The sequence below is a fragment of the Panulirus ornatus genome, chromosome 50, assembly GCF_036320965.1.
Source record: "Panulirus ornatus isolate Po-2019 chromosome 50, ASM3632096v1, whole genome shotgun sequence".
Classification (NCBI taxonomy): domain Eukaryota; kingdom Metazoa; phylum Arthropoda; class Malacostraca; order Decapoda; family Palinuridae; genus Panulirus; species Panulirus ornatus.
Window position 1 is genome coordinate 9,496,357 of NC_092273.1, and position 16,920 is coordinate 9,513,276.

At 38.0% G+C, this 16,920-nt stretch overlaps 1 protein-coding gene across 6 annotated transcripts in view; it reads left to right on the plus strand.

Moving 5' to 3' along the window:
• Cad88C (cadherin 88C) overlaps positions 1-15,458 on the plus strand; it is a 313,587-nt gene extending 298,129 nt beyond the window's left edge. For 2 of the 6 annotated variants that reach the window (XM_071691381.1, XM_071691382.1), the window contains 12 exons: positions 579-802; positions 985-1,173; positions 1,726-1,858; positions 5,268-5,422; positions 5,648-5,887; positions 6,195-6,380; positions 6,522-6,629; positions 7,235-7,462; positions 10,631-10,829; positions 11,031-11,175; positions 13,881-14,000; positions 14,273-15,458. In XM_071691381.1, coding sequence (XP_071547482.1) covers positions 579-802; positions 985-1,173; positions 1,726-1,858; positions 5,268-5,422; positions 5,648-5,887; positions 6,195-6,380; positions 6,522-6,629; positions 7,235-7,462; positions 10,631-10,829; positions 11,031-11,175; positions 13,881-14,000; positions 14,273-14,420 — 2,075 coding nt within the window. In that variant the 3' untranslated portion in view covers positions 14,421-15,458. Of the gene's footprint in view, positions 1-578; positions 803-984; positions 1,174-1,725; positions 1,859-5,267; positions 5,423-5,647; positions 5,888-6,194; positions 6,381-6,521; positions 6,630-7,234; positions 7,463-10,630; positions 10,830-11,030; positions 11,176-13,880; positions 14,001-14,110; positions 14,194-14,272 lie in introns of those variants that run through there. The other 4 variants (XM_071691383.1, XM_071691384.1, XM_071691385.1 and 1 more) reach the window with 4 other exon arrangements.
• The last annotated feature ends 1,462 nt before the right edge of the window (positions 15,459-16,920 follow it).

Consider the following 16,920-nt stretch of genomic DNA (forward strand, 5'->3'; position numbering starts at 1 on the left):
GGGTATATAAGAAGTGTGAGGTGTGGGCCTTAGATAAAAATGGTAGAGAAAAGGGCAGATATTTTGGAAATTAAATGCGTGAGGACAGTATCTGGTTTGAGGAGTGTTTGTTGTGTAGAAATGATAGGGCAAGAGAAACGTATGGTAGTACAAAAAGTATGGATAAGAGCTGAAGAGGGTGTGCTAAAATGATTTTGGATATATGGAGAGAATGATTGAGGAGAGGGGACAAGAAGTGGGAGACGAAATAGATGGGAAGATGGAGTGAAATTTGTTATGAGTGATCAGGACTTGAACTTGCAAAACTTGCAAGGTGTGAAGTGTGCTTAGTACAGATAGAGTGAATTGGATCGATGTGGTATAAATGGGGCCTTAATGCTGTCAGTGGGCTGAGTCAAGGCATATGAAGCAAACAGGGCTTTTTTGGTTTTGACATATTATGCATGTTAGGTAGAGAGTGGATGTGAGCAAGTAAGACCATTCTTTATCTGTTCCTGGTGCTGCCTCATTACACAAAAAACAGTGAACAAAGTCTAAAAAAATTAAGATTCACGTTTAACCAAGAGCTTGTTTTTCAGGTTTGTTTGATATTCGCATGACAGAACATACAGCTGCTCATATTTTTGCTGCCAAACCCCTTGTGGGGCAGTATGGAAACTATTCCTTGATGGTACAGGCACAAGACAGAGGATTTCCACCAAACTCCGTCATGTCACAGATAAACATCTGTGTATCAGATTTCAATGACCATGCTCCGCAGTTTGTTTCACCTTCAGTTAATCTGACTATACGAGTACCTGAGGTAAATTTTTTCTCTCTTTTGTCATTTATAAGAAATTATTGAATGAAGATTTTTATGTATCACCAATAATGCATTATAAGTTTACTGCATCCATCTGCACATAATTTCTGGTGAGGTAGAATGTATTTTAATGGAAGTCTATCTATTTATGATATTTTTCTAGAATGAGAATTTTTTAACAGAATGCTACTGTTGGAAGTCTGGTAATCCAGGTGAGAGCCATTGATGAAGATATTGGGATTAATGGTGCTGTTCGGTACAGAATTTTGAAAGATGCTTTGGGTAACTGGCAGACGTTCACTATTAATGAGGTTACGGGAGCAGTACTTTTACAAAAACCACTCGATCGGGAGAAGCAGAAGATTTATGAGGTTAGTAGACCATAATTGGATTACAAATTTTGTTAATGCTTTTTATAAAGAAAACTTAAATACTGTGCATATGCAAGACCATAGTAAATGCTTTTTGACAAATTATTAGTATTTCCATCTTTGGTAGATTATTTTCCTTCATTATTTTTCCCTCCACATAGAAGTATATATTTCAGAGAAATTAGTAAATACCTATAAGCATTAGATATCAGAAAATGCAAAATGCACCACTTAATACCTCGATCAAAGCAGATCCTGCTTTTTTCCTTCTTTTGGAAAAGTAAAAAGTGGATGGGGGGATTTCCAGCCCCCCGCTTGTGCTTGTTCCCTCCTGAAACTCCCTCAAGGGGGATTGGCCACAATAATAGTCTTCATAACAAGTGAAATCTAGGGCTACTTCTTAGCCTTTAATGCCTCACCTTTAACAGGACACTACCAGAAGGCAACTCTAGAGCAGTGTTTGCAGAGGCTTATCCCTAATGTTCCTATTGTGCCAACCTAATGTTCCATCCTGCTACTTCCAACTTTACTTCAATAAAACTCTTATTACAGATTCGTGTTGAGGCATATGATCAAGGAGTTCCCACACCACTCTCTAGTGATCTTGACCTTACCATCTATGTTAGAAATGTCAATGACTTTGAGCCGCAGTTCTTGCAAGATGAGGTTATGGTGAATTTTACAGGTAAAGAAAAAACATTTGTTTGCTTTGATTCCCTTTTCTTCAGATTTTATATATTTTTTTTGCTTTGTCGCTGTCTCCCGTGTTTGCGAGGTAGCGCAAGGAAACAGACGAAAGAAATGGCCCAACCCACCCCCATACACAATGTATATACATATACGTCCATACACGCAAATATACATACCTATACATCTCAATGTACACATATATATACACACACAGACACATACATATATACCCATGCACACAATTCACCCTGTCTGCCTTTATTCATTCCCATCGCCACCTCGCCACACATGGAATAACATCCCTCTCCCCCCTTATGTGTGCGAGGTAGCGCTAGGGAAAGGCAACAAAGGCCCCATTCGTTCACACTCAGTCTCTAGCTGTCATGCAATAATGCCCGAAACCACAGCTCCCTTTCCACATCCAGGCCCCACAGAACTTTCCATGGTTTACCCCAGACGCTTCACATGCCCTGATTCAATTCATTGACAGCACGTCGACCTCAGTATACCACATCGATCCAATTCACTCTATTCCTTACCCGCCTTTCACCCTCCTGCATTTTCAGGCCCCGATCACTCAAAATCTTTTTCACTCCATCTTTCCACTCCAATTTGGTCTCCCACTTCTCCTCGTTCCCTCCACCTCCGACACATATATCCTCTTGGTCAATCTTTCCTCACTCATTCTCTCCATGTGACCAACCATTTCAAAACACCCTCTTCTGCTCTCTCAACCACACTCTTTTTATTACCACACATCTCTCTTACCCTATTATTACTTACTCGATCAAACCACCTCACACCACATATTATCCTCAAACATCTCATTTCCAGCACATCCACCCTCCTGCGCACAACTCTAGCCATAGCCCACGCCTCGCAACCATATAACATTGTTGGAACCACTATTCCTTCAAACATACCCATTTTTGCTTTCCGAGATAATGTTCTCGACTTCCACACATTCTTCAACGCTCCCAGAATTTTTGCCCCCTCCCCCACCCTATGAGTTAAATTCACAGTGAATGATTGATACCTGTTCTAGTGAAAGAGAAGAGTTAGGTGTCTGGATGATATCTGTAAGTGTATGAGAAGTGTACAAGAGGAGATGGCAGGAGGTCCAGAGATATGTACCCGAACTGAAAAAGTTTACAGTGAGAGATGGATTGAGAATGTATTGATGAACTTAAGGGGAGAACATTAAATGTTTTGGAAGGAAGTGAATAGCATGAGAACAATTGAGAATGATAGGCGAGGGTAACAGATGGGGAAATGGTAACATAGAATTGAAAAACAAAAGATGGATTAAATGTGGGCCTCATTGGTTATTGGTTAGACTTGCCAACGATGAGACATCCATGGACTCACATGGGTTTGAATCCTAGGTAGGGATGTTAGCCTGCAGTCCAGCTACCTGTTCATCCCTTTGGCATTGATCAGTGTTTTGGGTACTTGGTTTAGGGTAGGGTACTTATGTAGTGTTAGAGGTGGCCTTGATTAGGGCTTTCTTTTGCTCATGCTTTCTTGGAAAAAAGTGAACTATTGAAAGTGTTAGATGATCGGGTGTTAAATGTGGTGTGCTTAGGACAAACTGGCATTCAATGTGAGAGTCTTAGTGAATAGTTAGGTGAAAAGAGAGGAGGTAGTGAATGCCATGCATAAAATGAATTGAGGCGATTCTCCAGGAGTAGTTAGGATTACAGTCAAGTTTCTCAAGAAAGCAGGCAATAGTTATGTTGATTGGTTAGTTAGGCTACTCAGCATTCGTATGGCCCAAGTTAAAATGCCTGTATACCAGTTTTATGTATAAAGGCAATGGAGACAAATGTGACTTCAAATTATACAAGTATAAATCTACTGACTATACTTGTTAAGATTAAGATGTTTGGGTGAGTTTAGATTGAGGGTGGTAGGCTTTTGCTTAGAAGAATTTGTGTGGGAAAATACTTGAGGATAGTGAATTATTTGTAGCATTTATGGATCTGGAGTAATTGTATGATAGGTTTGATAGAGAGCCTTATGGAAGGTGTTGTGAATATATAAGGTAAATGGAATGTTATTGAAGGCAGTGAGGAGTGTTTATTAGGAAAGTAAGGCATATGTGTTAGTAGGAAGGGAGTAGGGTGAATGGTTCTTGGTGAAGTTGGGCCCATGTTAAGATAGTAATGTAACTGTAGTTGTTAAACTTTTTATGGGTGAAGTGGTAGGGGAATTAAATGAAAATGTCTTAGAGCAAGCACTCTTGCTCTGAGGCATACTGGGGGGTAAGGAGGGCATGGTAGGCAAATCAGTTGCTGTTTACAGATAACATGGCTCTGGTGGCAGACTAGAGAGAAACTACATAGGCTGATGACATTTAGGGAAATGCACAAGAGAAGAAAGATGACAGTGAAAAAATCTAGGTAATGATGTGTAGCATGGAAATGGGACTGGATGGCTTTAGAATAAATCTGAAAGGTGAGGACCTGGAGGGAATGGTAGGAGTGGACTAGGCAAGATGTGTAGCATGGAAATGGGACTGGATGGCTTTAGAATAAATCTGAAAGGTGAGGACCTGGAGGGAATGGTAGTTAGGAGTGGACTTGGCAACAGGAGAACCATGAGGTCTTAAATGATTCATAGGGTCATAAAGAGAGCTTATTGGCTTTGGGTGCATTGATTGGTTTGTGAAGAGAGATGCCGTTGTCCATTACGGAAAAGTTGGTTATGTTTGTGTGATGTGAGCCTTGGTTCCTGAATGGAAAAAGTGTGCAAGATGATGGACATTGGAAATTTTAATGCCTAAGGAAAATATATAGTGTGAGGCAGGTCAAATGTTTAAGGAGTGATTGTGCAAGAGTTGTAATAAGCATTACCTGATTGAGAGAGCTGACTAGGGTCTGTTGAAATGTGATTTGGATGTATGAAGAGAATGCGGAAAGACTGACTGACCATAAGAATATGCATTTAGAAGTAAAGAGAGCAGGCAGAATGGGTAACTGATAAGATGGAAGGGTAGTGAAAGAAGTTAGAGTTGTCTATGAGACATACATAATTTAGAACTTATTGGAGCACTGTGGTATACAGGAGGTGATGTGCTATTAGTGGGCTGAACCAAAGTGCATGAAGTGGTTATTGGAAACCAGGAGAGGTCTTTGTGGTTCTGGTTTTGTTACATTATACATGACAGTTAACATATGGATGTTAAAGAAAGGGTAGCAAGTGGTAGGATGAGGAAGTTAAATTACTGGTGAAAGACAAGAGCTGTATGGGCATGGTCTTAGGTTTTTTCATGTATTGGAAAGTTATGATTAAATCATATATTATGACAAGAATTTCAGGTTGCTAACTTTGGATTGCTTTGTACTAATTATTGCAGGTATTAATTATGTGATACTTGTTTTCATTTACTATTTTTTTCACAGAACACAAGGCACCAGGTACTGAAAGAGCAAAGTTGGTAGAAACAATAGATTTAGATGATACTGAAGAAGACAAAACTGCCCATGTATGCTATTTCATTGTTGGTGGTGATGAATATGGAACCTTCAACCTTGATAGTTTTACACATGAACTTATGGTAAATGCACTTATTTGTGAATGCTCCTGTATATACGTATGTTTATATGATATAATGATAAATGACTCTGTGGACAGCAATAGTCATTAAAAAAAAATGTAGTGGTTGAACAAATTTATAGACTATATTCTTTGTTACTTTCTGTTAAGATGTTGTAAATAATTAGTACATTGGGATTCTTAACAATAGAGTATTAATTGTTAAACTTCGTGTTACCTTCCACAGACCATGAAGGAACTGGACCGTGAAATGGAGGACCATTACACTCTACTAATCAAAGCTACTGAGGACTGTCTCACTTTGCCTCAGCCAGTTGCCTTTTTTGACCCTAGGGATGACACTCTTTTGAAAGTTCATGTATTTGTAAATGACATTAATGATAATGCTCCTAAGTTTACTCGTGAGGTGTTTACTGGAGGCATAACTACTGCATCAGACTTTGGCCTTGAAGTCATGAGATTGACGGTAAGTTCATAAAATTTGTAATACACTAGAGCAGAAGTAATTTTTAGGTCTTTTAAACTTATCATGAGTTTGATAGATAGTTTAAAATTGTTTGGTTTTTGCATTTTATAAGGTTTTTTGTAATAATTTTGGTTCAAGAATACATTTGGCTGTGAAGAACAGGGTTAAGATAGGAGATATTAGAAAAATAATGAAAATAAATTACAGAACATTAGTTGTCATTGATGGTGCTTGAAAGTAAAAGTGTTTAATAAACCACCCATATTTACTGGAAGGGAAAGTTGAATATGAACTTCACATTTTGCAGGCTATTGATCCAGATGGCTGGGAAAATAGTCGTTTAAGATACTACATGGATGGCCGTGTACAGGAAACACTCTCAGAAAACCTTGATAATATACGCAGATCTCCATTTATTGTCGACCCTGTATCAGGAATTGTGAAGTTAAACTTCGATCCCCAGAAAGGAATGAAAGGATATTTTGATTTTAAGGTACACGAGATATCTTTTGTGTGCTTCCTTTTCAATGTCACATGATAAGCAGGTGACTCACAGTATTAATGAATATTTAGTTGAATCAAAGATACAGATGGTATAGCAAATATCAAATTATTTACATTACACTTGTTTCAGGTGTATGTTAATGACTCAAGTGGCTGGAGTGATCGAGCAAGAGTGTTCATTTACCTTCTTCGGGAAGACCAGAGGGTCAGGTTCGTCCTTAGGCAGTCACCGGATGAGGCAAGTTATGTTCTTATCACTTAATTATCCCTTGAATGAAAAGTTTGCTGGCTCTAGATATGCATACATTACAAATGTAAATCTTTAATTACATATTCTGTTTCTGTTTTGATCTGTATTTGAAGACTGCATGTTGCAATAACAAGTAAAATCAATAGTGGTTCAAAGAAAAAAACAAGCTTTGTAAATTAGGATTAAAATCGACTAGGATAAATTTTGTTGACATGGTAGGCAAAAATAATGTTTGTATCCAGATACTTTCTCCCTCTTTGAAATGCCGTTTTGGTCAAGTACATGGAACTCCATAGGTTATTTGATTCATTCGTAAGATATTTAACAAAGTTCAGATAAACATGCACAGGAACATGATTTGAATTGACAAAATCTTTATTTTGATATGTATGAAAATTGCTTGCAGTGTTTTTCAACATTAGAAGTCGTATGCTTTCTACTTAATTACTAGTTATTACAGTTGGCAGTTGAAACCTTGCTGATATTAATAATGTACAAGAATTATTTTATAGCTTTTAAGATCCAGATGTGCTGAACAGAAAGATGATGGTAATGGAAAGAATTAACCTAAGTGGCTTTTTCATTTACTGTAGGTACGAGAACAAGTAGAATACTTCCGTGATTCCCTTGGAAATGTTACTGGAGCTATCGTAAATGTGGATGACTTTCGGGTACATGAAAATCATGATGGTACGGTTGATAAGACAAAGACTGATCTTTACTTACATTTGGTGGATCGTAATGATAACTCTGTTCTAGAAGTGAAACAGGTGTTGGCAATGATTGATAAAAATGTCGAATACTTGGACCATCTTTTTAAGGTAAGGATATAAAATCACTGGTTTTATTAATGAATCTTATCACATGTAATATTGGAATACTTGAAATGTACAATGAATTTTTTTCCTAAGTACTGATATTTAAATTTCTGAAAAATGTGAATGCCTATATCATGACTCAGTTTATGAAACCACTACATCACCACTCCCTAAAGATGTTACCAGTACCTTTAAGTGTGAAACCTGTGAGGTATAATGATTTGGCTAAGGTGCAAGGTCACTGCAAATAGGCCCAGTACTTCATTCTTATTTAAACTATAAACTGTCAAGAGATATGTATCCATGGGCTTCTGCAGGTTGTATTTCAAAAGGGAACAAAGTTAACAAATTGGAAAACTTTTAATAGGTAAACTTTATAGGTAGTAAGCTACCTGCCCACCAGGGTATCTGGAGGTTTAGTGACGTGATGCCTGGGTAGTGAGCCAGCACTTTAGTGATTGCCAAGTTGCACTTCTCTGACCCAGGTAGCTATTTTTTCTTTCACACTCACCCACGTGTGGACTTCTGGCATTCTGTCCTTAAGCATACAGCCTCTCCTTGTCATACATAATACTTTAGAACAAACTCACGCAGCTCATTCTTTGTAATTCTACATTTTCCTGCGGTGAACACTACAGGCTATCCCTGCCTTTAGGTAAAATGTTAGGAGTAATAGATACAAGTAGTTAGTGGGAACATTTAGGAGTGAGCAATAGTAGATAGTAGTAGATACTGAGATAGTAGTAGTTGTTAGGAACAGTATGGTAACACTAGAGTTCACTTGAAGGAGTTCCAGTTGGAAATAGGAGTTCACTTGAGGGAGTTCCAGTTGGAAACAGTCTTAAAAGATGCAGATAGAGAGATATATAGTCATTCTCTCCTTATATATATTCTATATTCTCTGTGTCAAAACCTTTGCAGCACACCCTCTTCACCTCTCATTGTAATGTCATTGTGACATTACACACCCCTGATGCAGACCCACATTCTCCTGGAACCAGTCACCCTCCTTTCCTCCTCCAAACACCCATGCCTTACTCTCTTGATAAAAACTCATCACTTTCTGGCTGCTTTCTTCCCACAGCATACATTTTGTAGCATCCTCCAAAAAAGCCTTTGTATTAACCATATCATATGCTTTCGAAAGATTCATAAACACCAGATACAAGTCCTTGTTTCTTTATGTATTTTTCATGCATGTTCTTCAAAGCAAAATTCCTCAAGCCACATTTTATCTTCTCCAACCTTTAGTTTTGTGCTTGCCACCACACTGGTAGTCACCACTCTTCCAAACAACTTAACAGGTATTTTCAGCAAACATATACCTCTGTAATGTGAGTATTCACTTTTGTCCCCCATAATTTTATACAGTGGCACTGTTCTGCCAGTCTTCTAGCACCTCACCATTGAAAATCTTAACTAACCAGTGAACAGTGCAGTCAACCCCTTTTGTTTCTTCTTTCTTGTTTGCCTCCTTCATTACTGTTGCACTTTTCTTCTCTCTTACTGTTAACCTCCTACCAAAACACTCTCGTCTTCCTAATGTTGATACTTGCTTACCACAGTACTCGTTTGCCCTCTTTTACAGCCCCCATTGACCTGCCGCTTTTTCTTGTGACACTCGATGCATAATTTATGCATTACATAAATGTAATGCATAATTTATGCATTACATAAACATCTGGATTAGAAATATTAATGCTAGACATGGAAATTTATGGTATTTTTGTTAAAAAAAATGTAAAGGACTGATCACCATTTTCGTACTTAAAGAACTTGCATTTCCCTGGAATGCAACTGGATATTAATTGTGGGGCCAAAGAGTTGATGTATTCTAATGTAGTATTAAAAATATTCAGGTCTCTGCCATTTCCAGTTGCTTGACTTGCTACAAGGTCAGATATTTGGACAATCACTGTAATCAGGAAAGGAATGCATAATGTCAACCTCATCTTGCAGTCTTGAAGCACCACCTGTAAAGTAGGAGTACTACAACTATACTGCTAATTGCTAAAAACCAGTCTCTTTAGTCACAAACAAATAATCCTTTGTGCTGCTATAAGCAACATGGATCTTGTGCAATATTAAACATGACAGGTCTCTTTGGAGTCGGAAAGATGGAGTGAAAAAGATTTTGAGTGATCAGGGCCTGAACATGCAGGAGGGTTAAAGGCGTGCAAGGAATAGAGTGAATTCGAATGATGTGGTATACCGGGGTTGATGTGCTGTCAATGGATTGAACCAGGGCATGTGAAGCATCGGGTAAAGCATGGAAAGTTTAGTGGGGCCTGGATGTGGAAAGGGAGCTGTTGTTTTGGTGTGTTATACATGACAGCTAGAGACTGAGTGTGAATGAATGTGGCCTTGTGTCTTTTCGTAGCGCGCATGCGGGAGGAGGGGGTTGTCATTTCACGTGTGGCCGGATGGTGACCGGAATGAACAAAGGCAGCATGAATTATGTACATGTATATATATATGTCTGTGTATGTATATTTATATGTATACGTTGAAATGTATAGGTATGTATATATGCGTGTGTGGACGTGTATGTATGTGCATGTGTATGTGGGTGGGTTGGGCCATTCTTTCGTCTGTTTCCTTGCGCTACCTTGCTAACGTGGGAGACAGCAACAAAGTATAATAATAATAATAATAATATATATATGCCATGAACCTTGCAATCCCAGAATCCCTTTTATGGGGTTCCAGCAGTGCTAAGGAAGTCAGCCATATCCACCATCATGTTTAAAATTGCACAAGCCAGTTTGTTAACATGAGAACTTGGGCAAACCTTTTTGTTCTTTTATAGTATTTCCTCCAAAATGATAGGAACAGCAGTTCTTGGGGGGATAGATTAGGAAAGTGCGCAAGCTTTATAAAGATGGACTGTTTGTTCTGCATGGAAGTATTTTAAATGAAATAAAAATTTCATACCATGATTACTTTTAAAAGCACTATAATATATGAGATTTCCCCTTCTCAGTGATGGTTACTTTTAACACTTTTAGGGATTGTCCCACTCATTAAGCTGTAGAGGGTTTAGTTGCTTTCATAGATTAACATCCTGCAAGCTTTGGTGGCAGTACAATGTCACTGGAAATGTAATTCCCGTGTGCTTGCATGTTAACACAAGCAGATTCTATACTAACATCTTCACTGCTGTTGTCATAGGAATTAAATGTGTTGGACACTCAGCGTGCAGAGTTGATTACTGCTGGTACTGCAGAGGAGGATCTTCTGTTCTTGTGGCTGGTTGGTGTGATCGTCTTCCTCACACTCCTTCTCGTCCTTACTGTGGCACTGTGCTTGTCACAAAGAGCACGGTACTCCAGGCAACTGAAGGCTGCTACTGCCACTGCATTTGGTGAATGTAAGTGAAAAATTCTATCATTAATACTTGTGATTTGATTCTAAATTTTTGAAATTACATTGTCCTGATCTTTCTTTCTCAGTATAACTGCAGGGGTGTTTGAAAATGAGTTATTTCAATGTAACAGCATTTTCATACCAGTAAAAATAATGCAAACTGTGTCAGGATTGAAAATTTTTATTCATCTCATTTCTTCACCAGGTACTAATGACACTGGCCTAAACCGATCATCAACAGTCCCTAACACAAACATCCACAGTGTTGAAGGAAGTAATCCAATATGGATGTCGGGGTTTGACAATGAGTGGTACAAAGATGAGGATTCACTTAGGTATCAGCAATTTGTGTGAGTTTTGCACCGCTTTCTGTTTGTGATTGTTTTTGTTACACTTTAGTTTGTTACTTGTGATTCCTTTGTTAAATACTGTATTATTTGTGAGAATAAGTTTACGTGATTGTGTTTGGTCAAATTTTTCGTGTTTATATGTTTATAGCTACATACAAGGGATCTTAGCCATCTCGCCTATTAAGCGTGAACAAAAAAATGAAAAAATGCCGTAGTTTACATGGAAATTTTAATGAAACAATACTAGTCTATAAAAGATGTGATCCTAATCTGGAGTAAATTCAGATTTTTTTTCTTGAAGTGGCCTTTTGTAACTGATACTACTCATTTATATCATGGCATAAGCAAGAGAAATATCCTGCGTTATTTATGATGACTCTAGATCACTTTTGATTTAAGTTTGATATTGTGCATAGATGAAAACAGACTTTTATATCTGTAGTAGAGACAAAAAAAATCCCCAAAAATGAATGAAGGCAATAGAGAGGGCAAGACTGTAAAACCTGAAAAAATGATTCAGTTTTGAGTAGTTTAAATGAGTTATGGGAAGAGATATAAATGGTAAAATGAGATATCATGGGGTCATATGTACAAATAAAAGGGCATGCATGACCACTTGGAAACAAAATTTTCTTATTCTGGTCATTTGAAGTGGCTAAGCTCCCTTTAATGTTGTTTTTATTTTTAACAGTAAAAGCACTGACTGCCCTTGACCCTGATTATTATGATTGATTGTAGATGTTACTGCACTTACCTCTATACATTTACCCAGATGTACTAAAGTTACAGTTCTAGTTTTTGTCAGCTTTCTCACTCTGCTTTTGTTTTCCTTCTTTTGGTGCAGTGAAAAGTTTTTATCGAGGATGTAAGGCATGTGTACGTGTAGGAAGAGAGGAAAGTGATTGGTTCTCAGTGAATGTAGGTTTGCGGCAGGGGTGTGTGATGTCTCCATGGTTGTTTAATTTGTTTATGGATGGGGTTGTAAGGGAGGTAAATGCAAGAGTCCTGGAAAGAGGGGCAAGTATGAAGTCTGTTGGGGATGAGAGAGCTTGGGAAGTGAGTCAGTTGTTGTTCGCTGATGATACAGCGCTGGTGGCTGATTCATGTGAGAAACTGCAGAAGCTGGTGACTGAGTTTGGTAAAGTGTGTGGAAGAAGAAAGTTGAGAGTAAATGTGAATAAGAGCAAGGTTATTAGGTACAGTAGGGGTGAGGGTCAAGTCAATTGGGAGGTGAGTTTGAATGGAGAAAAACTGGAGGAAGTGAAGTGTTTTAGATATCTGGGAGTGGATCTGTCAGCGGATGGAACCATGGAAGCGGAAGTGGATCATAGGGTGGGGGAGGGGGCGAAAATTTTGGGAGCCTTGAAAAATGTGTGGAAGTCGAGAACATTATCTCGGAAAGCGAAAATGGGTATGTTTGAGGGAATAGTGGTTCCAACAATGTTGTATGGTTGCGAGGCATGGGCTATGGATAGAGATGTGCGCAGGAGGATGGATGTGCTGGAAATGAGATGTTTGAGGACAATGTGTGGTGTGAGGTGGTTTGATCGAGTAAGTAACGTAAGGGTAAGAGAGATGTGTGGAAATAAAAAGAGCGTGGTTGAGAGAGCAGAAGAGGGTGTTTTGAAATGGTTTGGGCACATGGAGAGAATGAGTGAGGAAAGATTGACCAAGAGGATATATGTGTCGGAGGTGGAGGGAACGAGGAGAAGAGGGAGACCAAATTGGAGGTGGAAAGATGGAGTGAAAAAGATTTTGTGTGATCGGGGCCTGAACATGCAGGAGGGTGAAAGGAGGGCAAGGAATAGAGTGAATTGGAGTCATGTGGTATACAGGGGTTGACGTGCTGTCAGTAAAATAGATCATATATATATATTATATATATATATATATATATATATATATATATATATATATATGTTCCAATGTCATTATTTAATATGCACTATGCTTTAGTCATTACATTAATTTTTCATGCTAGCTGTTCATTGAGCTTTACTTTGAAAACTGTTTAGTTTGTTTTGTTGCTCATTATTTGTTCTGATCACACACCTACACTAACTTTATATATATATGACATGCTCTATGCAGCAAGGATGAGCCCACCATGGGTCCTAGAACTAGTTTTTATGGTACCAGAAAGGTCTGTTCATTCCAGTCATATTACAGCATGGCGGGCACATCCTTACCATCCAAAAATTTCCAATTTAAGAGGAGTGGTAGAATCCCCTTCACCCCATATTTTTTTTTTCCCCCCCCACTCCATAATATTGAAACATACTTTCATGTGACTGTCAGTCTTTCAGAAGTGCAAATCTTGCTCTTTCATTAACTTTCAAGCTTTAGAAGTACACTGCAATCATTACACCTTACTCTCATCACTTTTTGATATACAACCTTGAGACAGACATGTTTATTTCAGATCACTCACTCTAACACCATTTCAGGTCCTTTGCTATTTATTTAATTGTGTGGCTTTCCTAATGCTTTAACTTTTCCAACTGCCTTTGGGCAAAATCTGTTGTACCGCATCAAATCATAAGCAGTTGCAGGCTCGCCACTTACATCTGAGACCACATGCACTGTTTGTCTAACCTAACCTTATTGAGATTGCTTGCCCCATCCTCACAGGGTGGCAGAGAGCTGAGGCTTTCAAGCTCTTGGGATTATCATAATTCTTTGATAAACGTTTTCTCCATTCACAGCCATCAGAGTGAAGGAAATGATAGTTTGGATGACAATGCTGTGGATACTTCGCTTTCTCCAAGAGGTGATCGTGACATGCCTTACATCACTCAAACCAATGTTCCTAATCCTTTATCTAGGTGAGTCATGAAATAATTACAATATATGGTAATATACAGCTGTAAATGTTGAAAGTATATGTACATTTGTAAATTAAAAGTTTACCTCCATATTTTATTTCCCTTGATAGTATGCATGGATTAAGGGTGAGTCTATTGGTTAAATATTGTGTATTGTAGATAATGCCATATAATTTGCAGCCATACTCTGTATTCATTGTGATATATTATTTATATATGCCATGCTCTGCTTTATTCACATTCAAATGTATTTTTCCTTTTTTTCCCTGCAGGGAGTCCAGTACAGTGGGTTCCAATACCCAGCTGATGAACCATGAACAGCAAAATATTAATGACACTTACCGAGCCAATCTGTACCAAACTTTCCACAAGATTGCTAATCCGCTTATGGATAAAAAGCTTGAAACTACTGAACTTTGACATTTGAACGATTGAATATAGTGACTGAACTTATCAGTCAACGTCCTCAGGTGATAATGTAACGGCTCCAAAAATATGTCAAATTAAGTGATGACTATAGATAAAATCTTTTGTAAACAAAATTCAAAGTTGCCAAAGTGATTATTTAGGTGACATAGTTTTTATCTTATTCACTGAACCAATTCATGTAGTGAGGAACCATTCAAATATTTTCATGAACCCTCCCCCATTATGTACCTTTCAAATATTTTTTTACTGTATCATCGCCATTCTCAATAAGCATCAAATTATATGTGAATGGCATCTCCCTCCCCATGTGGTAAATACATCCATGAATTGATGATTGTGGATAGCACCTTATTGTGTCAGGCATTAAAAAGGACTTTAGGTAATGTAATAGACCAGAATTTCATCATCCTGGGCTGTTGAATATTGACACCAGTTAATGTCCTTTTCATTATTATATTCTGCCCAGTGAATGGAAATTTGAGAATTGTAACAGTTTACCCAGTCTATCCTGAAATACCTTCAACTTAGTTAAACAAACTCCCCATGAATAACAGCTGCAAATATTCAAACATGTTACATCACTCATCTGTTGGTCATACATTTAATTTCTATATACATCCAGTTTGCCTCAGTGTATCTATATGCCTAATCTTATTTATGTGCTGAACTTTTCAGTCATCATATCTCTACTACTGAATATTTTCAACTGAAGTTTTGTTTCACACTACTATAGCTTAACATGGGCTGACAGTATTGTGGATGAACTACCCAAGAATGTGTGATATACTTTTTTTTTTCTGTGAAATGCAAAGTAATTCACATTTTTATCATACAACGACTTGCAGTTGCTCATCATTTTGAGGGAACTGTTCCATATTGTATATACTTGTTCATATATTTACATTACTTAAAACATGCATTGACCAATGTGTAATTAGTCATGTTTAATATTTTCATTACAATATTTGATACAACGAATTTATTTTATTATAGTATAGTGACAAAAATAAAGTAATTGTACATACCGTTCTAGTTGATTTCATTTACCCTTCCAAAAGCCAAGAAATTATGACTAAATGAATGCAATCTAATTTGGTTTCATACATTTGGGATAACCTCTTGCAGCATACCCTCTTACAACAGTTTATCATTATTATTTTTGCCTGTTCTGAACTGGAACTCCCTCAAGAGGGTTGCCATGACAATATTCTCAGAATTGATACAGTTATGAGTGTGATATGATGAACCAATTTGGGGCAAGATTATGTATTTACAGTGGGATGGACTACAGGTGAAAAATAAATCCAGAATATTGGGAGAGAGTGGTCACAGTGATCAGGAATATAGGTAGAGTGGGATATAACTTGCTCTAAATCACCGAGAATGGTGAATGTGAGAACTTTAATCCCTCCACCATCCGTATGTGAGGAACTACGGTGAATGTTGAAATCCCCGAGGTGGAGGGTCTAGGCTTGCGGGCAAGAGGATGTTACAGTCCAGTGCCACTCTTAACCTTTGGTGCCTCACCCTTAACAGGCCACTGGCTGAGAGCAATTCTAGCGCAGTGTTTACAGAGGCTTCTACTGACTACATCTAACTAAAGCTCCTGCTAATATATCTACCTAATGCTCCTAACTACTACTTCTACCTAAATCTTCTCCCTAAATTTTCCTACCTACTACTACCATTTTGCCAAAGGACAGGTCTAGCACATGGTGCTTACTGCAGGAAAATGTACAGTTAAGAAGAGCTGTGTGAGTTACGGGTTATCAAGTGTTATATAGTGTGACCAGGAGAAATGGTTTGTTTGTGGACAGAATGCCAGTATTTTATGTACATTCACAAAAAGTCTAACAAGCACACAATCCTATATTACAGTTTCCCATTTTGAGTCAAGAACCTCCAAACAGACATTCACTTTACCTCTCCCTTTCATTCACTCTATCCACATTCCCATGTCTTTGTCATAGTAAGAAGGTAAATAATTCCTGAGTTGCACAGAGGAATCGATCCAACTAAGCCACGCACCAGACCAGAAGGGTGAAATTACGACCTCCACATACTCTTAACTAACCCAACCATATAACCCATGGAGCACAGTAATCCTCATCTTTTAAATAGGTGCTTCACTTACTTCCTCCACCTCATCTGCTTCACAGAATATAATCTAAGAATTCAATCTGCTGGCTTCTCAACAATAACATACTTGTCCAACTTCCACACAACAGTACAGAGTGCATGTTATCACTTTTAACAGTACATGATACTAAGAACAGTAAATTGGACAACCATACAAAACACACAGATGCAAGTACATGGCAGAACACTGGAAGGACAGACACGAGGGAACGTGATGGTCTGTGACAAGGTAATCTGTTTCATAATAATTACAAGATTAATTGTCCTAAAAATGTTTCTTCCATCTAATATCATTTATCATGAATAATGCAACCTATATTGAGATCCTAAAGCATATCTATTTTCTGATGAA